This window comes from Epinephelus fuscoguttatus, linkage group LG17, assembly GCF_011397635.1.
Source record: "Epinephelus fuscoguttatus linkage group LG17, E.fuscoguttatus.final_Chr_v1".
NCBI classification, from domain to species: Eukaryota; Metazoa; Chordata; class Actinopteri; order Perciformes; family Serranidae; genus Epinephelus; species Epinephelus fuscoguttatus.
In genome coordinates, this window is record NC_064768.1 from 29,315,292 (window position 1) to 29,340,316 (window position 25,025).

At 44.0% G+C, this 25,025-nt stretch overlaps 1 protein-coding gene across 2 annotated transcripts; it reads left to right on the forward strand.

Annotated features, from left to right (window-relative positions):
* Positions 1 to 14,622: 14,622 nt before the first annotated feature.
* On the forward strand, positions 14,623 to 24,004 carry sp4 (sp4 transcription factor). 2 transcript variants are annotated; one of them, XM_049603309.1, is made up of 7 exons: positions 14,623 to 15,268; positions 15,542 to 15,612; positions 16,570 to 16,920; positions 17,022 to 18,225; positions 18,599 to 18,797; positions 19,324 to 19,523; positions 21,540 to 24,004. In XM_049603309.1, exons 1-7 carry the CDS (start codon positions 15,262 to 15,264, stop codon positions 21,809 to 21,811), a joined length of 2,304 nt encoding a protein of 767 aa, XP_049459266.1. In that variant the 5' UTR covers positions 14,623 to 15,261; the 3' UTR covers positions 21,812 to 24,004. The 2 variants fall into 2 exon arrangements, with proteins under 2 accessions (XP_049459266.1, XP_049459265.1); XM_049603308.1 differs by having other exon boundaries at positions 14,624 to 15,268; positions 16,570 to 16,929.
* The last annotated feature ends 1,021 nt before the right edge of the window (positions 24,005 to 25,025 follow it).

A 25,025-nucleotide genomic window follows, 5' to 3' on the forward strand; every position in this document is an offset into this window, starting at 1 on the left:
GTAGCCCTTTGCGGGAACGCGCAAAAACAAGGGCTAGGACGAATATTGAGGGGAAGTGTGAGTATTGGGACGGACCCACAAACTCGAGTGCTTCAAGGCCCAGTGTGTAGGATTTAGAGAAATATATTGGCAGAAATGTAATATAATACAATAAGTATGTTTTCTTTAGTGTATGATCATCTGAAAATAAGAATTTTTGTGTTTTTGTTACCGTAGAATGAGCTGTTTGTACCAACAAAGGGAGCGGGTAAAAATCTCCTGAACAAAGAACACCAAAGGAATTTTACCCAGATGAAGTTTCAGCAGGTTGCAATCTGCAATCTTCACTGCTAGATACCACTTAACCCCCTTAAATCTTCCACGCTGGACCTTTAAGTGCACTGAAGTGCTTCAATTTGAAATGTTTATTAGTGCTGTATATATACTCCTGCTGCTCTGACACTTCGGTTTCCTGTGTGGGATCAATAAAGTTTGTCTTGTCTTGTCTCAAACAACATGTCACAAGCAAATAATTACAATTTAAAAAGACTTTTAACCTGCGCACATGATTTCAGAATGCAAAAAGAATCACAATATTCAGACATTTTGGAGGGTTTAGATGTTCTCAGTTCATGTGGGCTCAAAAAGTGCCCTCTTGACGGCCATGTGTACTTACTTTTTAATGTGGGATGTGAGAATAGGGTTACCATGACTTATTCTGTGTGGACCAAAGCACTTTTCAGCACAGACCCATGCAGTTACACCCCGACACACACATACAAATGCATGCAGATAGATGCAAACACACACACACACACACACACACACACACTATTCATGCTATGTTCCTGGTTAACTAGTTCTCCTCCCACTCATTGCGCTTCACCTCGCCACAATGCCTGCCATAAAATTTGGGGGGTGAGGGAGCAGGAGAAGAGAGGGGGTTAAGAAAAGCACTGAGAGATGGCTTGATGTTAAATTGACTGGAAAAAAGCCGCTTGCTTTTTCATGCTAATTGCCGTGCAACAAATTGTTAATTTATTCCACAAAGAAATGCAAAACACCCTCAGATTTGGCTGAAAATGCGCGCACGATCACGGCAGCTTAAATTGAACACCTTCTTACACTACCACCATCTTTGCACACACAAACACACACAAAAAAAATCTGCTTAACGTGGTCATCATTAATCGGGAAGGGAGGATGATACAGATGAGAGAAAAGAACGTTGCTCAACACACATCCTCTTCTCTCTTCCAGTCTCTCCATTGCTCTCATTCTTTCTGTCTCACATACACACTCTAACACACATTCTCGAACCAAGTTCAGGTGGTTTTGAGGTGATTTCATGGTTGCTGTTTTATTGATGGTTCCCGTCAAACATGAAACGCTTCTTTTCCCACCTAACCGCACACACATGCACTGCCTCTGGGCTGTCATTCAGGACATACACAGACAGCCAGAAACAAGGGGTTGGCGTCAGCTCTACCGGGCCCGCAAGTCATGTCAGGTCCTGCACTGAACTACACACACACTTTTACACACTTATCTTGGATCTTTATGGTGTGCTGCACCCTCCACTTAGCACCGCTGTAAAGGTCTTCCTGAACTCGTACAAGAGTACCATCTTCAAAGAGGTCCACGCACACAAACACACACCGAAGAGCCACACAGACTTCTAAGCGGACTTAATCATTTCACATTTGGCTTCAAAGAGACTGTTTAAACACATGCTTGCTCACTGTCTGAAAGCACAGCATGGGTCCGGTCCTCTTTAATAGTCTTTCAATTCAGCTTAATTCTGCATCTTTGAGTTCCGCTGCATTTGGAGAGTGGAGTTGTAATGGTGAGATAATAGGGAGCACATTTCCTTTTCAATGCATTTCTCAATAACACCCGCCCCTCTCATTAACACAGAGAGAAGGTTTCAGTCTCTTGAACTATAAAACCCATCACTGGGAGTCTTGTTAGTCGTGCAGAATACAGTTGTCTGGTTGAAATTTGTTTTTGCAACCTCCAATTCCGTTAATATGCATTTTACCTCCTCCATTTTCAACTACATTTAAGACTTCAGCTCAGCATGTGATTTATGGGGTCACAGTTTAACTCAGAGTTCAGTCTTAGTTCAAGTTTTTGCTCCTATCTCTCCCATAATGATGTTACATCTTAGAGCATCTCATCTCCTGTCCTCGGGAGCTTTTCGTCGTGACCTTTGAACCTCTGGGGTCGTATACCTCTGGAGGCTGACCGTAGCTTGACTCTTCCCCTCTCTTGGTGCACATGTAACATCTCCAGTGTCATCTGTGAAGGTACCTGAGCTGCAGTGTGAACACACAGATGTGTAAAAAGCAAAAGCGCAGAAAAGTGCAAATGGTAAATACCTGAAGTGGTCACCAGCATACACATTCTGCACATTCTGCTCATTCAGACTCAGTCTTTGAAGGTGTCCTCTGAATCACAGGACTTGTAATTACATTCAGCTCTTGGTCTCACTGTTGTTATTAGAACAAAGCTGCAGACAGAGCAGTAAACAGTCAGAATTTAAAGTCTTTTGAGTCATGTTTGCACGCACACAAGAGAAAACAGCAGTTCAGCACATAAGTGACCTAAATATGTCATTCAAAGACATCTGTTAAATATTTCGCACTGATGACTAACTGTAGATGTCATCAGCGTCATGTTTGTACCTTGAATGTAAAAAATGTTTAAATGGCAGGGCTACAGCTAACTGCTACTTTTAACATTGATGAATCTGCCAAAGCATCTCTTACTTACTGATTCATGGTTTAGACCATAACATGTCAACAAAAAATGTCCTCAACATACGGTGTAATTTACTGTAGTGTGTACCAGTACTATATGCACTCATACATACATGAAGGTACAAGTGAAGAAGATTTTAAGTTAAGGATTAAGGAGGTTAACATCTGATTTTTAATACATTATTACGGTGTTGTTGAAGTGACGTTACATTTGCAGAAAAGCGTTATGACTTGTGAGCCGAGTCTCACTCCAAAAGTCGTCGAAATCCTGTGCTTGGGCAGTGACTTGCAACATCAGACACCGACGAAAAAAGCCGTCCTTTAACATCAGCATGACACGCGGCCGGTCGCCGTTATAGTTTAACAGTGTTCGGCAGAAAGTCCAAAAAGGGTAGGTGAGAGGGGTTTTGGATGGGTCCAACAAACACCAACTTCAACCTGGGAACATGATGTTCACGTCCTGTAAGATTATAGGTCAAACCCTGCTCTTTTTTTCCTATACCTAACCACGTGTGTTAGTTGTTGGGCGAAAAAAAACGTCAATTCGCATTGTTGTACTGACATAGTGCGTTCACTTTGAAAGAGACTGTATGTAAAAGCTAAATTTCCTGTGAAAACAGACAATGCATGTAACAGGCAGAACTTGACACGGTGTCCCAGAAAGTCAACAACCAACGTACCCAGGATACCTTGTACGTCATATCTGGACATGGAAAGTCCATGACCAACTGTCAGTATGTGATGAGTGAGAATGTGTTGGACTTGTTTAGGACTTGAAACTCAAAGTTTAGGACTTGGGATTTGACTTGGGACCTGTCAGTCTCAACTTGTTACTCGAGTGCAAAGACTTGAGACTTACTATGATTTGCAAAATAGTGACTTGGTCCCACCTCTGCAAACAGGTGCATAAAAATTCCCAAGAAAGCACAAAATTAAGTGTTTGATGCTCAAACTCTGCTGGCAGATGACCCCTCAACTCCACATTCCATGTGTCGTCTCCCCAGCCCCTGGTGTCGAAACTAAAGCCCTTTTTAGGTAGGAATTGTGCACATTTGCAGGAAAGCCCAATCAGTCTTCTTTCAGCATTGGCAGAATAAAAGCAAAATCGGAGTGCCGCAAAATGCCGCCTACCTACTTTTGTTCAAACAGAATGCGCCTTTTTCTGGGCAATGGGGGGGCGTGAGCAAGTAACAAAACGTGTAGCTCAGCGTGTGACGTAAACAGTGACGTGGGAGGGAAGCCGCGGCTGGTCAGTCCTTCGCCGATTCTCTCGTAAGTCGGCCCGTTCTTCACCGTCCCCGTCATCTGACGGTTAATGGCCTCTTCGTTTGCGAGGACAAGGAGGGCGCGCAATTCCTTGTCTCCCCAGTTGCTCATCTTTACAGTGTCTGTCAAGTTTGCGTTTCCCTCTTGCTACCAGCTGCTCATTCCTGCTATCAGCTGTTTCCTGTTTATCCACCACCAGTGGGTCGCACGTGCGGCATCATCAACAGCTCCTCCCACAAGTCATCAACAGCTCCTCCTGTGGCGGAAGGCCACCTCGGTCTTTTAAACCAAAAAGGTTCCCTTGGGCACCTCTGATCAACTCACCAATCCGGCTCTGTGTGTCTAAACACTCGCAGCTTGCCAGCAAAACAGCCTAACATTCACGGAAAATCGGGCAGTGTAAAAGGGGCTTAAATATATGCCCTTGCAAGTGCAAGTGCCATTCTTTGCTTTTTGGTTTTCAAAAAGGCCTTTTTTAGAAACGTGAGCTCATATTCATAAGGTTATTAAAATTCAGCAATCACAGAAAAACCGAAATGGTTTTAGTTAACTTCCATTTCCAATTAAAACTGCCCTCCCCTGCAGAGAGCCCTGATTCACTCATTAATTATCTCACTGCAAGACATTAAAGTTAGAGGCAGAAAAAAGAACTTCTTATCTGAATACAATACACACAGCGCACAGTTCACAGAGACGACCTAACAGCACACAGGCCTTCAGACTGTCCTCGCTGCATGGATCTGTTGAACAGGATCTTTTGAGTGTTTGGATTTCAGATGTGACGAGTTGTACGATTTTCTTCTTTGGAGGCCTTCAAGAGTTTTATTTTGAGTCGGAGTTGATGCTCAGCCTCTGTGATGCGTTGCCATCCGGCCACTGATTGGCCGCTTCTCTGTTGGCTACTATGACAACCGTGGTTAACATTCCGCTCTGCACTCTGGTGTTCCGGGTAATTGCAAAAGAATTCCTTCAGAAACACTTCTGAGTTCAGACTGGCACGCCCCTTACACACACACACACACACACACACACACACACACACACACACACACTGAACCAGACACATTTATTCTAAAGCATTAAAGGATTGTTATTCCAGACAATTAAACCATATCTGACCAATGTTTAGGGAACTGACAGAATCTGTCAAATTTTATTTTGCTGACACACCTACACACATGCACACACACTAATACAAAATCACAGGGGAATTGTTATTTACTTTCACAGACACACACACACACACACTCCGGCAGCCTTATCTGACTCTGGTAACGTTTCCAACCATGGACTGTTAATAAACATGTTTCCATCAGAGACATAAAATCAAAGAGGGTGTGACAACCAGCATCTGATGTCTCAAAAACAATTTTCATAACTTGTTGTGTTAATTACAGTGTCGGACAGTCTGGATGAGCAAAAGCGCTCCCTCATTTCGGTTCGACACCCTGTTTAAATTTGTATGTGTTGCTGTTTAAAGGGAGGAAGGCAACAAACTCAATCAAACATCACTTGCTATCCTATCCCATAGCCTATCCCAGCTGACACTGGGCGAGAGGCAGGGTACACCCTGGACAGGTCACCAGACTATCACAGGGCTGACACACAGAGACAGACTACCGTTCCACACTGACATGGGGAGAACATGCAAACTCCTAACCAGGAGCCCTCTTGCTGTGGGGTGACAGTGTTAACCACTGCGCCACCATGCCACTCTGCACCATCCGCTTTTTAGTATGATGCTCATTTTACTTAAAGGAGCAGTGTGTGAGATTTAGGGGGATTTAGTGGCATCAAATGGTAAGAATCAATTGTAACCAGCTGAAACTTCTCCCAGTTAGAATTCCAAGAGCTGAATTATCAAAAAAGAGGGTAAAACAATGTACTGCATGTGTGATTATGAGTGAAAAACAAATCAGCACAAACAGAAATGTCCATGTAGGAGCTAACTGTGTATTAAAACTGATAAGAGAGGCTGTTTTTTCCCCTTAAGACAACATAGGAACCATTTATTTATCATTTCTGTATATTTATAACAGTGTGTGGTGCCTGTAAGCAGTTTAGTAATGTGTTTGGAATAAATATGTCACTGGATATAGATCAGAACTGTGTCACCACTGTTTTTGTTGTCGTAGTATTGATCCGTGGAATAAAATTGTGCTTCACAGGTGGGTTATAGCGGCTTATTTTTTTTGTCCGACAAATGCATTTATTGGACCTGCTGTGGTGGCTGTATCGTGAAATGGTCGTTAATGGAACCGCATGGAGGCTGCTCATATAAGTAAACCACTTTAACAAGAAAAAAACCTTAAGAGGGCCCAAGCTGTTAGATTTCCAATAGGGTCCTCACGTTCCAAGGTTTTTACCAGGAGGGAAATTATACTCAGAGGTTTCTTTCTCTCCAGAACAAACGGACCAGGTGATTTAAACTGGTAAAAACACACAATAAAGCAGCTTCACATTTAAAAAAGTCAATGTTTTCCAACGCTGGCTTTTCAAAACATAAACAACAGACACACGTGACATAATACTGTAGCGTGTATGCTAAAGAAAAGGTCAAATAAAACATCCAACCACAGAGAGGAAAACAATCTCCTTAACAAAGGTGTGGGTTAAACACATGTCCCACCCACACCTTGAACTGGCACCATGCCCACTGAGACACACCGGTTGTTTTCCACTTGATACAGACACCAGGAAGCATCAATCAGTCAGCTATCATTAAAGGGAGACGCTGCCAACTTTTACAGAGCTTCATGCCAGTCCAGTTAAGTGTAATCTGATGTGTCATGTTTCCAGTAATAACAATAAAAAAAAAAACAACTTTCATCACGCAAGGGTACATCTCCTAAGGTTACTGCGCTCATACTTCATAGACAGGAACAATTTAGATTTACAGGTACAGTTTGCGAATCACCCAAAAATGTGAGCTTGTGTGTAATACCAGGAGGAAGTGCAGTGACAAAACAGTGACATCACCTGTTGTCATTCACATTTATCAACACTTCAGGATGAGTACAGAATGACTATCTATCTATCTATCTATCTATCTATCACAACTTGTAGCTTGTTAGAGGAAAGTTATGTGAAACATGTCTGTTATCACCCTTCAACAAGTTCTCCAGGTCTACACACACACACACACACACACACAGACTGTATGAGCAACATAGGCATCTGCCAAAAGATTAGCTCATGGTAGAAGTCATAAATCTTTTTGTCTTTACAACTTAACCTTTAGGAGAGGGAGACATCCTGACGCCGAGGGCCCGTGTGACAAACACACGCCTACACACACGACTGCACAAAGCTTGGGGATATCACGAAAAAAAAAAGTAACAGCGTACACTGACTCACACTTCCCAACATCATGCGTAGGTGCACCATTTCAACTTTACATTCCTGTGCATGCACACGCCCTGGTGTTTCATGCTCACATCACTGCTGGAAGTGAGGTGGACAACGCAGTCACCTCCAAGATGCATATCGAATCCATCAGAGGTGTTCGAGAGGATGCTCGGTCACTCCGAGAGGCAGCACTGTTTTCACTTTGATTTGAGTTTATTAACCGGGCACAAAACAAATTCCAGCTTTGATCAGTTTTCATGTCAAGATTGCGAACATGCAGACACACACACACATAAGCTCATTTACAGGTTCAGTTTCTGCTCCCACTCGTTAGCTGTATTCCAGCTGATTCTGGGTGCTTAACATATCAGGATGACACTTAACTTTTGCAGTCAAATCAAAGGCATTTTGCTCTGCTCAGTTGGAGTTTGCATGTAAAAGACAGAGAGAGTTCACAGCTTTAAAGATATAAAGTGAACCCTGCTGCTTGACAGAATCTACTCATGCTGGGCTCAAAACATCTGAAACACTCACAGCTCTGGCTTCATTTGCTCTGTGCTTATCTCTTCATGCACATCCTCCAATCTTGACCCCAAACTTGTTTCCACACTAGGTTGTAGTTGCTGTTTTGTGGTTGCTCAGTAGTTTTGTCATCAATGTGTTTCCAAACCTACTGTAACGGGCTGCACTGAAGTCAAAGGAAATATGTACTGTACGTTTATTTTTGCTTTCATGGACATGATGCTGCTTTGAACTTTCTGTTCTAATGTCATGGTTATACAGTGTTTAATTTTAATGTGTATTTCTCTTTGTCAGCAACCCTCCCCCCAACTTATAGTTCTTTGCTTAAACAGGCACAATTTATTTTTGTATGTTTGGGTTTTGGCTTCACTTAGGACTGTCACATAAGTTTTTATGGTTGCCGACAAATATTGTTTTTTTACATCTTGTTTTTAGTTCACATATTTAATAAACCTTATTGTTGTTTCTTGGAAACCTTGTCTCTGCTGTGCCCTTTGTGTCAAATTCATAAAGGGAACCATCAAGAAAGGGCCCCGAGCCTCACCCTCTGGTCACACACACACACACACACACACACACACACACACACACACACACACACACACACACACACACACCATAGTAGTACGGCTGAATAGAAAAAGGAAGAGGGAAGCAACTTAGTTCCTCTCAGAGTGCAAACAGAGTTATGGCACTTTCATCTGAATATTATTTTCTTTGGAAAGTTGCAAATTGACCACAGTAACTCAAGTAGTTATGTGTGATTTTGTATTTTTGTATTTGTACCCATGCTCCTTCGATCAATGAATCAGTAGGCTATATCTACAGTTTTCTGTGGCAGCGTGCGAAAAAAAAACCTTCACAAATACAAGTTAATGAGGTATGACGAACTGATATACAAGTGGTCATTCTGTGAGTGAAGTATTCCTTTAACATATAAAACCTATAAAATATGATGCATTACTGAAATAGCTCCACCTTGATGAGTTTCAATGTTAATGCGACAGTAATAATGCAATAATATGAAGCACATAATAAAAGAGTACTTTTACCTTGAATATTGAAGTATATTTTGTTGCTCCTGGGCCGGGTAATTGGGACACTTTGGTAGATGACCGAGAAAACCACCTTTAACTCTGAAGACGACCTCCAGTGTTACTTTTAGAACCCGTTATGGTTCTCCGCTACATCTCTGTAAAGAAAACATCCTGCTAAGTAAATTAATGTAGAAACAAAGGAGCTTAAAACACATTGGGAACCCTGACTTTACTCGGATGACACGTTCAGATAAAATGGGACAGCTGGTAAGATATAATGGAACAGTAATGTTTGTTTGTGTTAAATCTCTTAATCAGTTCACAGTCATTAATTCATTAAATCATTAATATAACCTGTGGCTATTCATTAAAAAAGAATGTCTAACTTTTCTGCCATGCTTTCCCTGTTCTTTTGCTGCCTGTTTCTTTGGTGACGTGTGTGTGTGTGTGTGTGTGTGTAGTAATGATGGCTGAAAACATTCTGGTTTCACTTCAGGAAAGTGTCCCATTTTAGGTTTATCTTATTTTCATCTGAATGCACGATGTTCAATCACAACCCTTTTCCATAAAAACTAAAGTGTATTGTGAAAGATTTTGATTATAAGTCAAACACTGAATAAAATTCAATGTCCTACAACCATTTCTGATGTTATACCTTTATTGTTTTAGATGCAGCACTCTTATCACCATGCCACATGGCTGACCTTGCCAGCTCTGTGACCTGTGGATTTTTGTTGTGGTGTGCCCATACTATCATGAATGATTGTTTCACGTACGAGGTCCTTTTCTGGACCCCCAAACCTGACTCAAAGAAGAACCTTGGGAGCCTATCCTCCAATGTAAAGCATTCTGCCGCAATCTGGGTGTCATCTCTGACTCTGAGCTCTGTTTCCACAAATAACCCAAATCGTGCAACTCAAGCAGATCTTGAAAAACTCATTCATGCTTTTATCTCAACACATCTGGACTACTGTCATTCGCTGTACTCAGGGCTCAGCCAAAAGGCCACTTCTCGTCTCCAGCTCGTTCAAAAACTCGGCTGCCAGACTTTTAAATAACTCCAAGAGACAAGACAAAAGCACTTTGGAACTGCATTTTGAAAAGTGCCATACAAATAAAGTTTTTTATTATCATTTATTATGTAAAAATCATTTGTATTAACATGCAATGACATGTTTGGTGACAATCTGTTTATAGTTGAAGAGCCCAGGATGTAAAACTTTATTAGTCCCATTTTACCTGATGTCTCAAATCATGACTTCACCCTACTAGAACTTTTACTTGTTGCAGTGTTTTTACATAGTGTATTCCTACTTTAACATAATAAAGATTTGAATACTTCTACAAAAAAGTGGAGATATAGAGTGTAAAATATCACTGTAATAACAATGAAGCCCAATCTGGTATATGGCGCCATCTAGTGGCAGCAGCTGGAGCCACTTTGTCACTTTCCTTACATTGTATGATATTGGCTGTTTTTATTATTATTTTTTGTTTTCATCTATTGCTGGTCTAAAACTTAATCTTACATTTTGAAAAAAAGGCCATAAAGACTTTTGTTGTGAGGATGATCACTGAAGGCTAAAGTGACTTTACTGAGGATTAATGTTGTTGTGAACACACTCCTCATTATAATAAAGTCTCACAGCACTGACTGATAGAAATGTTCCCCCTTATGTGTGTCACAGTTATCTGGAATAGTCGATAGATAGCCTTCTCTCCACCACACCACCCTCCCATCACCACCATCACACACAAACAACAACCCTTCTTCAGACCAGACCTCGTTGCCTAGCAACGCCCTGCCGAGTGGCCCAGGGGGCGGGAACAAGGCACTTGGCTTCCGCGGTAATTACAGTGCATGTGTGTGTATATGTATGTTTCTGGGCCACCCCAGGTGTGTGTGTGTGTGTGTGTGTGTGTGTGTGTGTGTGTGTCGTGTAGTTTGGCTGCGAAAACACGCTCAGACTTCAAGCAGCCTCATGACCAAAAAGAAACCACTGAAGTAGTGTATTATCAAGCCTGTGGCAGGAGCCGTGTTACATACAGTCATTTCTCTTTAGGCCTCTGATGAGAAGTGAGATTGTGAACCATTGAAGTCTTGATAAGGAATGTTGCAGCATGGTTACATCCACATAAAAGTAGATGCATGTTGATCTCATAATTTTTGTATCAAGTTCAATAAACGAGCCTGAAAATGTTGAAATCTCAAATGAGGAGCTCAAATGTCCGATATTTATCAGTGTGCGGGACACAATCTAACGTGGGGTCAATTGTAACACTGAGTTTTTAAGTGGTCACACCGGAACGATTATTTCGTGCTTCCGGTCAATTCTCTTAACTCAGGGGCTGCTGCCTTCGAAGGCTGCATTTAAAGACTGATTGCGTCATATTGGTGCAACCAAGGATGGCTCAAATGCACGAGAAATGCACCCTTCTTTCCCATTTGGAGGAAGCAATAGATGAATCCTTTGTGGCCCAGCCTATCCCAAGGCTGCAGCCCCTGAATTGAGTCAAAGCAAATACCGCCAAACAGTGACCCGCGAGATTTTCATAATGTGTGGACATGTTTCAGCAGAGTGACAAAAAGTGTTTTTTGGGCGACATACGTAAATTTCTTTGTCATGCTTGTTTTTTCAGTTACTGAGCTGTCTGTGTGAGTCATCAAATTCAAACATATATCATCTGAATAACTGTCTTCTTGTCTAAAACATAGCATCATTTTGAAGTATGCATATTCTCATATTCTGACTCTAGGTTACCCAATCTACGTACATCTATCGGTCAAACCACTGAATACCGATGATAGGCTAACAGATCGATTTATACCTGCATGGATACCTGACCTTCCCCTGATGTATATGGAGAGATAGGTATCTACATACATCAATCCGTCAATCTATCATGGACGAAAAGAGAAAAATGTATCCACACATACTAGCCTATCCATCTTTGTGTTTATCTTTGCATTCGTGATGTAGAGATGTTTGGATATCTATCTATCTATGACTTTTCCAGCACACGTTTCACCTCCATCACTTCTCGGTGCAATTGTAGGTGAAAAGTAAGTGCAAGAAGAAAAAAAAACGCAGGGATGTGCATGTTGTTATAATAAAACAAAAAAAAGAAGTAATCTCAAACTGTTTTAAAAACATTTAGCCCAAACAAAAATGTGTTAGGTTGTGCCCCGCTCTCCCCTTTCACAGAAAATCTATCAGTACTGAACGGCTTTCAGTATCATCCTGACTACATATGAAAGTGACTGGGTACATCTTAGAGAGACAGTGCCACTGTGGCAGAGTACTACTCTGCCTGACAGCCTATGAGCCTAAATATTTCCCTTGTGTGCCAAGGGCATATCCTCAGTTGGATGCCCGCTAATGATGTTTTCTGCTCGGTGAACCGGGGCTTTGACTCCACTTGGCTAAAGTCACTCCTCGCTCAGAGAGGGTTTCTCTGAAGGAGAGGACAAACTGGGCAGGGGAAACCGCAGCCCCGGACCATATAGGCCTACTACATCACCATGTAGCTCTGTTTGGTGGGATGAATTTAATTGTAATAATCTTTATTTATGAAGCACTCTCCATAATCCACGTTATAAAACTGCAACATAGAACAGACAAGTCGTAAAATCAAAAGGTTTAAAAAGAAATCAGATGAAAAATAACTGGGGGGAAAAAGTGAAAATGAAAGGTTGGTAAATTAGATTGTTTCAACCAAGCATCAACCTTTGAGGCTGAAAAATGAAGCCAATGTGAAAGTGCCAAAAGCTGCAGTTCATCAAATGGCCACTTGAGGCTGGCTCCAAAACAGAGTCGCTCCCCACAGGCCCCCTTGTTAAAACTTTACAGCAGAAATAAACATGTTTACAGCCTGGCACATAAAACAGTTTGGTCTCTATTACTAATGTCAACATTTATGTCAACTGCACGTGTGAAGAATTTTTTTAATAACTCAACCATTTAATTTTATCGAGGCCAAAAGTTACGCAAATTTACGGACAGGGCTGCTTGGGTGACAGGCTGTCACCACAGTCTGTGAGTGAGATTGACCCCTCGCTCATTCACACCTCCACCCTCTCGTCCAAATATGGTCACAAGATGGCGACTGCCGAAATGCCAAACTTAAGGCTTCAAACCAGCAGTCCACAAACCGATGACTGCACAGTGGCTATATCCATTATTACGTACAGTCTACGCCGATCAGCCAAGACAATAAAACCACTGGCGGGTGAAGCGAGTAACATTGATCATCTTGTTACAGTGCAATGTTGTGCTGGGAAATCTTTGGTCCTGGCGTTCATGTGGATGCTACCTGATGTGCTCCACCCACCCGAACACTGTTGCAGGCAAACTAAACCCCCTCATGGCGACGGCACTGCACCATGCCACACCACAAAAACTGCTCAGGCATGACCCCAGGAACAGGACAAAGAGCTCAAGACCCTCAACCTGACCTCCAAATACCCCAGATCCCAATCTGATTGAAAATCTGAGGGGCATGCTGGTATCCCAGAGGTACCCCCGATCCATTGTGGGTCCTCCTTGGATTGGATTTGGCTCTGACCTGTCAAGACATGGACACAGGACCTCTGGAGGGTTTCCTATAATGTCTGGCACCAACACATTGGCTTCAGATTGTTTGGGTCCTGTGGGTTGTGAGGTGGGGTACCAGCATGTCCCACAGATGTTTGATCAGACTGGGATTTGGGGAATTTGCAGGCCAGGTTGGTGCCTTGAGGTCTCTGTCACTTTCCTCGGGCCACTCCTGAGCAGTTTTTGTGGTGTGGCATGGCGCATTATCCTGCTGGGGGGCCAAAGCTACTGGGGAGTGCTGCTGTGATGAGAGGGGGTACCTGGTCTGCACGGGTGTTTAGGTGGATGGAGCGTGTCAGGTGGCAGCCACGTGAATGTCAGAACCCAAGGTTTCCCAACAAGATGTTAATTTTTTTGGCTAATTTGTGTATTGTTTCAACCCCAAACCAGGCAAAGTTATGAGCTTCAAAGTTGAATAACGATACAGGCAAAGGCGAAGGTGTCGGTTAAACATTCGGGGGCGCATATGAAGTGTGGGGGGTCCTCCAGACAGAAACTTTTGGGCACCTAACATTTAACTTCCTGCATTCTGGTTAAAATGTAATGCTCCAACTTGCACCTTCTCTGAAACAATTAATGGTCCACGTGTCAAAAGTCCTCTGCTAACTTTCATGTTTTTTAGGGAGCAACAACGCACATGTTTTAAATATTGAGGGGGGCGTGTTTCCTGTGTCCCTCTGAGATCTACACCTGCAGACAGGAACAAGTGGAACAGGGACTGAATAGTGACAAATACAGAAATAAAAGTTTTTCAGCACAGAGGCAACATTTCCACATTATTTACTTTTTACAAATTGCTTTCCACTGTATTTCAGACTAAATAACCCCTCAGTTCCTGTTTTGTCTTCTTCTTTTGTACCAGAGCTGTCATCTTGTGACACCAGTGTACAGAGTGCAAACACACACACACACATATACACATACGCACACACACGCCTCCCTTTCCCGTTCGCCCAACCCCCCACAACACAGAAGTCACCGCCCTTCCCTCTCGCTCTCACACCAACATGACTACTAACACCGTGCGCTCCGACCCGACGACGCGCCGGAGCAACATGGGAGCTGTAGTCCCAACCGCCCAATGGAGCTCGAGAAGGCGAGGCCTCACCAAAATACAACTCCCATCTCGACCCTCGCACGCCGAGCCCCGTCGTCCAATCTGAATATGTGGGAGGAGCGCGTCCGCCCACAAAAGCCACAGCTATCTCCCCGTATCTCCCCCTTTAAAAAAATCAATTGTGCACGAAAAAAAGGGGAATACGCGTAAAATACAAACAGTGGTGACGGTTTGTTTTCGGTGCACGACGGACGGCGACGAGGCGTCCTCGCGTCGTGCTGCGAGGGAAACGGCGGCGACAGGCAGGAGCAGCGAAGAGGGTGTTGTCCTGATGCTTAAATGGAAGTGGGTGGGCCTCCACGGTCACACACTGCCAACTTCTCTGTGGATATTATTCTGACAAGCGCTAATTTACTCGTTTATGGACTGGCTTTCCGGTAAAAGGGACATACGACGGGGCTGCGAGGGGGCCGAGGGGCCGGTGACGGTCACTGTGTTCTCCGTTATCTCCGTTATTTGTGGCTGCTTGATTGTGCCTGCGCTTGGCACCGCCCTTCCTGGCCGGTGGGTGGTTTCGTCAAACGGGCAGATCCGCCACGGCCCAGCGCCGAACATATAGGCCGTCCTCCGCCTCTGTACCCGGCCGGCCTTCTACCGTGAACTACACCCTCTCCCTCTCGGTATATTAATGCGTTATGAGTGGTAGGTACCCTCCCCCCTCTCCGTCTCCACCCCTCTGTCTCTCTCTGTCTGACAGATAGGAGGCTCCCAGTGCCTTTGATATTGATGATGAGGTTACTGGTTTCTCCTTTACCTTTTATTGATCACCTTTGTTGTGCCAAATCTGCATTATGATCAGATTGTGTTCAGTGTCTGCATGACTGCACCTCACTCTGGGACTTTGCACTATTCAGAAACACTCATGCGATGATATCATAACTGGAGATATCCTCCTGTTTTACTCTCTTTTGACAGACTCCAAGAAGGAATCATCTGGAACTGAAGGAGGGAAAGCATCTAAAAAGGGGAAAAGTTCTGGATCGCAGGTAATAAAGAAGGAAAAGAAATAAGAGTTTATCATACTTCATTACTTTTGCTTTGCCTGTAGGCCAAAAATGTACTCCCCTCCCTCCCTCCCAGCCAGCCAGACACCTCTGGGGGCGTTTCTCTGGTGAATTCCACTTCCTGCTTCTGTGCAGCCCTGCTGAGAGCCAGACCAGAGCCTCCTGAATAGGCTTATACGGCTGTCACACTTCAGCCACTGTAGTTTTGAATTGTCCGCTTGAATTAGGGTCATAATGATTTAATTCTGCATGTGGATTTATTTTAAAGACCTGCAGCGTTGGTATGTGGCTCTACAACTGTGGAACTTCTATTCTTAGCTGCTTTTTACAGGGTTGGATGTAGCTTTGAGATTAATTTCAGCCAGGCAGTTATCCTTAAGTGTGTCTTTTGTTGTTAAAACTTGTATGACAAGCATTATGTTATTCCACGCTGTCGTGTTTGTTACAGAATCTAGGCTGTTTCCGAGGTGTATAACATTTAAAATTTGCCTGCGACCTAGTTCTTTTGAAAGGGAGGAGAGCGAGAGAGAAGGCGGCATTTTCCTCCAGTGTTCTGAGAAAAGAGAAATGTGGTTCTCACACGCCCACCCACTCGCTTCCTGTAATACCGCCCACTTCCACTGACAGCTCTCTCTCTTTCTCTCAGCTTTTTGTGTTTCTTTTTTCTGCACCATATTTTCCCCACCCCTCGATCCTCTACTCTTTCTCATCGTTGTTTCAAATTGTTTTTTCGTGTGAGTTCATAATGATACCTGCTCATTGACTTAGGTGTTGTGCTTCTCTTGTTTGTGTGTGTACAGTACATGAGCTCTCTGTGTGTTTTCATCTGTCTCTAACCCCCGACAGGCTTCTCCTCCCTTCCTCGCCACTCCTGTTTAACCGTTCCTCTCTCTGTCCCTCCCTTCCATCCACCCCTCCGCCCTTTCTCCTACCCTCCAGGATTCCTCGCAGCCCTCTCCGTTGGCTCTGCTAGCGGCCACCTGCAGTAAGATCGGAGGACAGGGGGGAGCGGAGGGGGCCCAGGCCCAGGTGGGGGCCCAGCAGATCCAGGTCCAGGCAGGTCAGATTCAGCTGCAGGCGGGTCAACTTCAGGGTCAGATAGTGGTGGACACCGCTGGAGGTCAGGCCCTGGTGCCCCAGCAGCTGGAACTGGTCCCGGCTCAGTTCACGGGGAACGGCTGGCAGATCATCACAGCAGCGCCTACTATGGCCAAAGAGAACACCAATCAGCCTGTTGCTGTGACAGTGGCCACCACCTTGGCTAATGACAGCTCACCGGGGGGACGCAAGGTGAAGGAGGTGGGGAAACCAGTGGGTGTGAGCAAATGCTTTTTGTTGACTGCCAATGTTTGTGCTCCTGACTGTATCACTGTTCCTTTCCTGTTGGGCAGGTGAAGCCAGTTGGTGGGACCAATAGTGTTACAGGCAATCAGCAACAACAGCAGTTCCAGATCATCCAGGTTCAGAACCTGCCCAATGCCGGGGGCGGGGTCCAGTATCAGGTCATCCCTCACCTGCAGACTGCAGATGGGCAGCAGATCCATATCAGCCCGGCTCAGACAGCCTCCATCGGGGCTCTGCCGGAGCAGGTCCAGCTCATCCAGACACAGAGTCCAGGCCAGACCCAGGCTATCCTCCAGCCAGCCAACCAGCAAGCCATCCTAACAAGTACAGCCAATCAGACGGTCCCGCTGCAGATCCGCCCCGCACAGTCTTTCCCGCTGCAGCTGCAAACTCTGCAGGGTTCCCAGACTCCTGTTATGACCACAGTACCCATAAACCTCGGTGGCATGACCCTGGCTTTGCCTGTGATAAATAATGTTGGAGGGGGCGGGGCCGTGCAGCTTATCCAATCAGCAGATGGCACATTCTCTGTTGCCAATGGCAACCAGCTGGTGACAACAGCAGTGTCTGGGGCAGCTCATGCGACAGCATCAACTGGCGCAACGGTAGTGGCCGAAGGTGACAGCGTGTCTGATGTGACACAAGTGGTTTCTGCTGGATCAGAGGGTGGAGCAGCTGACACCCAAGTACAGAGCAGCGAGGCGGACTCTCAAAGCCAGAACCAGGCCAATGGGCTGCAGAACCAGACCGATACAGCGGGAACCATTCAGCAGGTGATTGTGGGTCAGGTGGGGCACCAGTTGGTGCAGCAGATCCAGCTGCAGCCTCAGGCACAGAGTCAGGGTCAAACCCAGGGGCAGCAGCAACCTCAGCACATTCAGACCCTCCAGCTGGCCCCTGGACAAACCCTGCAGCCCATTCAGGCCTTCCAGAACCCAGCCCAGGTCCTTATCCGTACCCCGACCCTGTCCCCCTCTGGGCAGATCACCTGGCAGACACTGCAGCTGCCTGGCGGGGTCTCCCTGCAGGGCGGCCTTGGGACGGCTGTGCCACAGCAGCTGACACTGGCCCCGGTGGCTGGTGGGACAACAGTGGGGAGCGGGGGGCTGGTGTCCCTGAGTGGAGCTCCCCTGACACTCAGCGCAGCTCAGATCAACCCGGGATCTGGGGTACAGACGGTCAGCATCGCAGGGCTGGGCACTGCTGGGGTTCAGGTGCAGGGTGTTCCTCTCACCATTACTGGTCTACAGGGTAAGGCTGCGCTGAGACTAACTGTGTGAATGTGTAGTGACTAATGCTTCACTGATCTATTCATTAATATAAACTAAAATGTGGTGAAAGCAAAGTGTGCAGGCGTTAGTTACTGAGAAAATATGAAGCTCTAATAAATTTCCTGTCTCAAACTTTCAGTCTCTGGGCTGAGTGGTACACTGCTTGATATATTAACCATTTAAAATTGGACTATACCAGGATGTCCTGCTGGCCCAATCAAATAGTGCATCTCACTGTACTCCAGACCGTTTTGGATTTTCGTTCTCTATCGTCATATTTTCCTTAGACTACCCCACAGACTTGTTTTGGATGAATATGTTCACACATTTTGTCATTTTCAATCACCTTTCAGGTCAACCACAGGGTCAGGATGGGGTCAAAGTTCAGTCGTCTCCAGTGACGGTCACTGTTGGCAACGTGGCATCAGGCTCATCGATGAGTCCAGACCAGCTGGGCTCCGTGCAAAGTTCCTCGGACCAGGAGGGACCACCGAGCAAGAGGCTTCGTCGTGTCGCCTGCTCTTGTCCAAACTGCAGGGATGGAGAGGGAAGGTATGAATGCATTAGAAACACATAATGTTGCATTCAGCACTTCACAACATCAGATTCTTCATGTTTTCACCCCACTCACAGTTCTCATTGTGTGCCCAAGTTCATGACTTACAAACTCATGTTTACATTTTTATCATTATTCAAACATTTTTGATAACTGCCATGTCATGGTGGGACAACTGGTTTGACAGATGGTCAGAACTCAGTGTAGCTCGTATCCCAAAGTGAGAGATCCGACCTCTCGCCACCCAGCACTTCACTTTGTAATGAGGAGCTGGCACCGAGAACATGCACTGAAATATTCAGAGAACAATCAAATTTATTCAGCTTTGCAGAATAATCAGTGAGTCCCTTTGTTAAGAGTCTGGTTCACTCAGAGAAATGTATAAAACAGAGTTTGCTTACTGTACAACCCTTCTTGACACAGTGCGGACCAGCTGTGATCCAATTTGTTTAAAGCCCTGAACGCTTTTACGAAACACACACACCACCATGAGCTCACTCCTAACTCGTGTGTGTGCTGTAGGAACAGTGGGGACCCCACGAAGAAGAAGCAGCACATCTGCCACATGGAGGGCTGTGGGAAGGTGTACGGCAAGACGTCCCACCTGAGGGCCCACCTGCGCTGGCACACCGGTGAGAGGCCGTTCGTCTGTAACTGGATCTTCTGCGGCAAGAGGTTTACCAGGAGCGACGAGCTGCAGAGACACCGGAGAACACACACAGGTAGGTAGAGACGCACACAGAGATGTAGATTGGTGATGTGGGTCACCGTGGTTACGTTGGAGGTCATAGCATTTACGCAAATTTTAATTCAGTACTGAATGCAAGGTAGGGCTATAACCAATTAAAGGGATAGTCTGGCTATTTTGGGGTTGTATTAGGTACTAGTTAGCGCATCACCTATAGTAGAGGGCGGTCGGCATACCCTGAGTTTAGAGAAGCAGACAGGTGCAGCAGCAAAACATATTTTAGCCACCTGAAAAAATCAGTTTTAGTTTAAGTGTACACTACACCTGCCATCAGACGGGCCTTTCTGACGGGGAACTGGACTGAAATTTATCATAACTCACATCAAAGCATGCAGAGCACTGGAGTTGCTGATCTACCACTGCCTCGATTGGTTACTTTGTTTGTGTTATTGTTTGACCCGTGAATCATTCAGCATTCAACCATTGTCATTGTTTACTGGTGAATCCTTAAAAGCTCCAAAGTCACACAATAACACAAACTAATCAATCGGTGAAGCAGCAGACCAGCAGCTCCTGTGTTCTGTGAGCTAAAGTTACTGTTTTTGTCAGTGGAGTCTGGTAGCTTTGAAGAGAGCATAGATACGTTTCAGTTCATGTCTCCATAGCTAGGTAGAGCAGTGAAAATATTCGGAAACACTTTACTTGAAGGTATCTACATAAGAGTGACATGACACTGTCATAACTATGACATGACACGGTCATGAACCTGTCATAAACATTATGTACATGTCATAAACGTTTATGACTGCTGTCATTAAGTGTCATTTGGTTTTTGGAATGACAAGTTGACATTGTTTGGGTTGTCTTGATTATGACAACTTGACATTAATCAAAGTGACATTACCAGAAGTTGTCTTTGTCATAACAATTTGACATTAACAACAAATGCACCTCTTTTGTGTTTATGACAAGTTGACATAATGATTGATACAGAGACATCTTCTGGTAATGTCATCCTGGTTAATGTCAACTTGTCATAATCAAGATAACCCAAGCAATGTCATCTTGTCATGACAAAAACCGAATGACTCTAATTGACAGCAGTCATAAACATTTATGACATGTACATAATGTTTATGACAAGTTCATGACAGTGTCATGTCACCCTTATGTAGATACCTTCATGTAAAGTGTTAACAAATATTCTAAATATAGTATACACTTTCAAGTTGTTGATTTCTTTAGATGGCTGAAATACGATTTGCTGCTGCCCCCATCATGAGCACTCTTTTGAACAGCTACTTTGCTCAGCTTCCATGTCAGTACTCCTTCCTGTTTCTCCAAACTGGGGGTGTGCCAACTGCCATCTACTGAAGGTAATCATTGACTATGGATAAAGAGGCTACCTCATTCAACATCACTACAAAAAATCTGAACTACTCCTTTAATCTTAGTGCATAAAATAAATTAAAAAAAAAAAAAAAAAAAAAAAAACAGTGAAAAATGCAGCTTCCCAAAGCCCAAGATGGCAGAGCTTTCTGTCCGTCCTCTGCGTGCATGTCATCCGTATTTGTGCATGTTTCTGAAAGCTTATGGATACAGACGTAATGGAGCAGTACCACCAGAGATGGTGGAGGCAGCGTAGCGTAGTTCAAGAGAGATGCGACCGTAGGAGACGATGAAGAAATGTAAATAATGGCAGAACAGAATGGATTGGTAATGAGAAGAAAAGAATTCTTCGTCCACATGTCAAGATTTAAAGAATGTCCACACAGACCACCGCCTCCGTTTAAAGGTACATTGTTACGACCTCCTCCACAGTGTCCTTGTTTATTGTTGTGAAACTTTTGACTCTGCCCTCCAGTGCCATCTACTGGCTGTATGTATGCAAACATAAGGGACATTGAAGTATGAGGGCAGTGATGCTGGTGTTTATTTTTGAACATAAAGGGGACTCCAAGAATGCACCAACCAAAGAAGGTTTTCTGTGTTGGTCTCGGGGTCCTTTCTTGATTTATTTATCTCTAATTCTCCGTCTCCTCCCCTCCAGGAGAAAAGCGTTTTGAGTGTCCCGAATGCTCCAAGCGCTTCATGCGCAGCGACCACCTTTCCAAGCACATCAAGACGCATCAGAACAAGAAAGGCGGAGCGGCTGTGGCAATCATCACCACTGATGACATGGAGGAAGACGCCCCCGAAGGCCTGGGTGCCTCCCCTCAGATTGTTGCCGTGGCGACCCTCTCACGTGACTCTGACCCCGCCACGCCCACCACCTCTAATCACCTGGAGGAAGAAGAGGAGGAAGAGGAGGAGTTTGAATAGGCCTGTTTCTTTTGCCGAAGGCTGACTTCCTGTTTTCTTGGGAGTCTTTGCAGGGACTGTAAGAGGTGGCTACTTTTTCTTTTCTTTTTTTTTTTTTACTTTTAATTTTGCATAATTTTACAAATGTTCGCTCACGATAAGGGACTCAAAAGAGACGGGTTCATGCGTTGAACGGAGACGGACAAATATAAACATCACAATCTAAAAATAACTAACACATATAATAACAAAAATTTAGCGTAAACATATGAAAGATTAGTTTGGCATTTATGAAATGAATCTATAATAATTCCATTCAGTGGGGAAAGGAATGTAAGTAGTGACTAGATTAGCACAAGACAGGTGGACCTGCTGAATCTAAAATCATGTGACATCGAGAGACATTTTCTTAATCGCAACAGAATCTAACTCTATGCACAAAGTTGTGTTCCTGTTTCATACCTGTCAGACAGTGTTGAGGGTCAGCCACGGTACAGGGCTGTTGCAGAGTGATAATAGAGCAGGGGCAGTCTTGGGATGGCGTGTGTATGTGTGTGTATGTGACCTGTATGAATGAGTGTGTGTTTGTATTCCCACACTGTCACCGAGAGGATCTACCTAATTTGAGTTTTATTCATGGTTCAGGTTTAGTCCTCAGATCAGATTCAGGTGTTGCTTCCTTCGAGACCAGTCAACGGATAAACTGTTATTGAAGAAGAGAGGGGATAATTCTAAAAAAAAAATAAAAGAAAAAAAGAATAGAAAAAAGCACATATAAAAAGATTTATAAATAATGCATTCCTATTGAGGCGCAGTGGCCATTAGAAGAAAAAAAAAAGGTTTCTATAGAGAAAAACAATCTAGCTTTCTACAACTTTGTTTGTGTAGTGAAAGCAATACTATAATGACAATCCTAGTGAAACCATGTTTACATTGTCAGGGGAAGTTTTCTCTGTTAATAAAACAAGCCAGTTCGCTCTAAGATTAGTGACAACATCTGAAAGCGGCACTGTTGTCTGAACAAAGCCTGTTACTTTGCAGATACCACAGGGTGGCTTCAACATCATAGCTGCAGTCTATCCAGTGTTGGCTTGTAATTTTTATACGCTCAGTTACCACCACACGGCACCTGGTAGATGTAACGGCAAGTTTCATTGGACAGTGGCACCGTCACTGGTGTTGCTTTTTGCCCTCTGTGCTCTGGTGAAGACCCCTCTCCGACTCTAACTGTGCGACGTGACCGACGTACCGCAATTGCCTTAACACAAGCTGTTGTACAGACGTCAGAGTTAGCAGGGTGGAGAAAGAGGGGAGTTCTCCTGCATTACGAGAGGCGACATGAGGAGCACACGACAGCACAGAGAGGTGAAGTGAGACAGAGTGAGAGGAGCTGTGGGTGAGAGGAGCTGTGGGTGGGAGTGGGTCGGGCTATTTAGCTATGTGGATATTATGAGATGTTTTCTGGTGGTGTTGCTCTGTGTTAGTTCAGTGCGTACATTTTTTTTTTTAAATTGAAAGATAATTTTATTCTACAGAGTTTATCGGTTGTTTTAAAAAAGTCCCCTCCCAGTATGTTAACACACAGGACCCCGCTGTGTACGGCTAATTTATTATTTATCCTTGAGTTGTACTATTTGCCTTTTGCTGGACTTGTATTTGTGTGCGTTGATTCTGAGGTTGTGTACAGCATGTTTGAGTTTTTCGCTGTAGTGCCGCTTCTCTCTTCTTTACTCTTTGTGCTTGTTTTTTCTTTTTTCTACGTCCGACCATTGCTGTTCATTTCTTCTCTTTGCGCCATAACGTGTTTTTTGGAGAAAAATAAATAACACAAGAAGAAGAAAGCAAAAAAAAAAAAAAAAAAAAAAAGTTATTATTGTTTAAAGTTGAAAAAGGTTGATACCAAACAAATTTAGATGTTTTTGGTAATATTTTGTGTGACAACCAACTTTTTTTTTCTTTGATATTTTGTAGTGACATCTCATTTGTAAAATCTTTTTCTAAAAAGATGTTTGTTCGTCTCCATGACATTTGATAATGGGTTTTTTGCCAGGTTAGCCTCAAAGGCCCCAGTTTATTGATATTTTTAAAACTGGTTTGTACAAACGTGTTATGTCGATTAAAAAAAACAAAGAAAAAAGGACAACTTCAAGCAGAAAAGATGCTTTGCCTGCATAACACTTGACAATAAAGTGATTAAAACTGTCTTAAATTCCACCCTGATGCTCTGGTATTTGTGTGCATCAATCAGATGGAAATTGAAAACACAGTGGAGCCTGAACAATATCTACACACGGTACACTTAAACTCCAACACACATGTACAGCTCCACACAGCTCCTATGACTCCTCCCACCCCCTTATTACTGGGTAATCTCTCAGCTGTGTTGTGACAGCAGTGATGGAGTATCTGTGCTTCATTTGGGAACAATTACAGTTCTCAGTTACCATTTCTGCCCTCGTCCACGCCTTCATCACCTCCCGTCTGGACGACTGCAACAGTCTATGGCTCATCTTCAAAAACCCTCAATAAGCTCCAGTATACCCAGAACTCTGCTGCTCGGCCACTCACCCACTCTGGCACCCGTGACCACATCCACACTGGCTCCCCATCCCCCAGAGAATCCACTTCAAAATCCTTCCTGTATGAGCTCCTCCATCATCACACTCACTCCCCAAACCCATCCAAGTCTTCCCCCAAATCACTCAAGACTCACCAACGCTGTTTTCAGTCACTGACAGTTTCTTCTCCTCATCTGTTATTTGTTCTTTTGCTTGTCTGTTTTTTAGTTTAGTCCCTGAATATGTGAAATGTCTTTGAGTGCCTTGAAAAGCGCAATATAATATTAATATTATTATCACAATGGACTCCAAATTGATGCTCCAAGGATCGAACCAGTGACCACTCAGTTACAGCACTACTTCCTAGTCTGGGGATACCGATCCTCACTCGGAGTCGCAGAAGCTTCTCAAGGAGCTCTTGATTTTAGGGGTGAAAACTTAAAATATATATCTATATCTCAGCATTTCATTTATTCCTGCGAAGGAAACATAATAAAAGTGTTATTTTTAGAGTTTAGATTATTATCCAGGATGCAAACTTCAGCCGAGCATCAGGAAGAGGAAAATAGTGTGTCAGCAAAGATGCCTATTAATTATGTATGATTGATGAAAATAAAAATACATAATGCAGGCAGAGAGTCGTATAAAAGTTCCTAAAAATATCAGGAAGTCTCGTT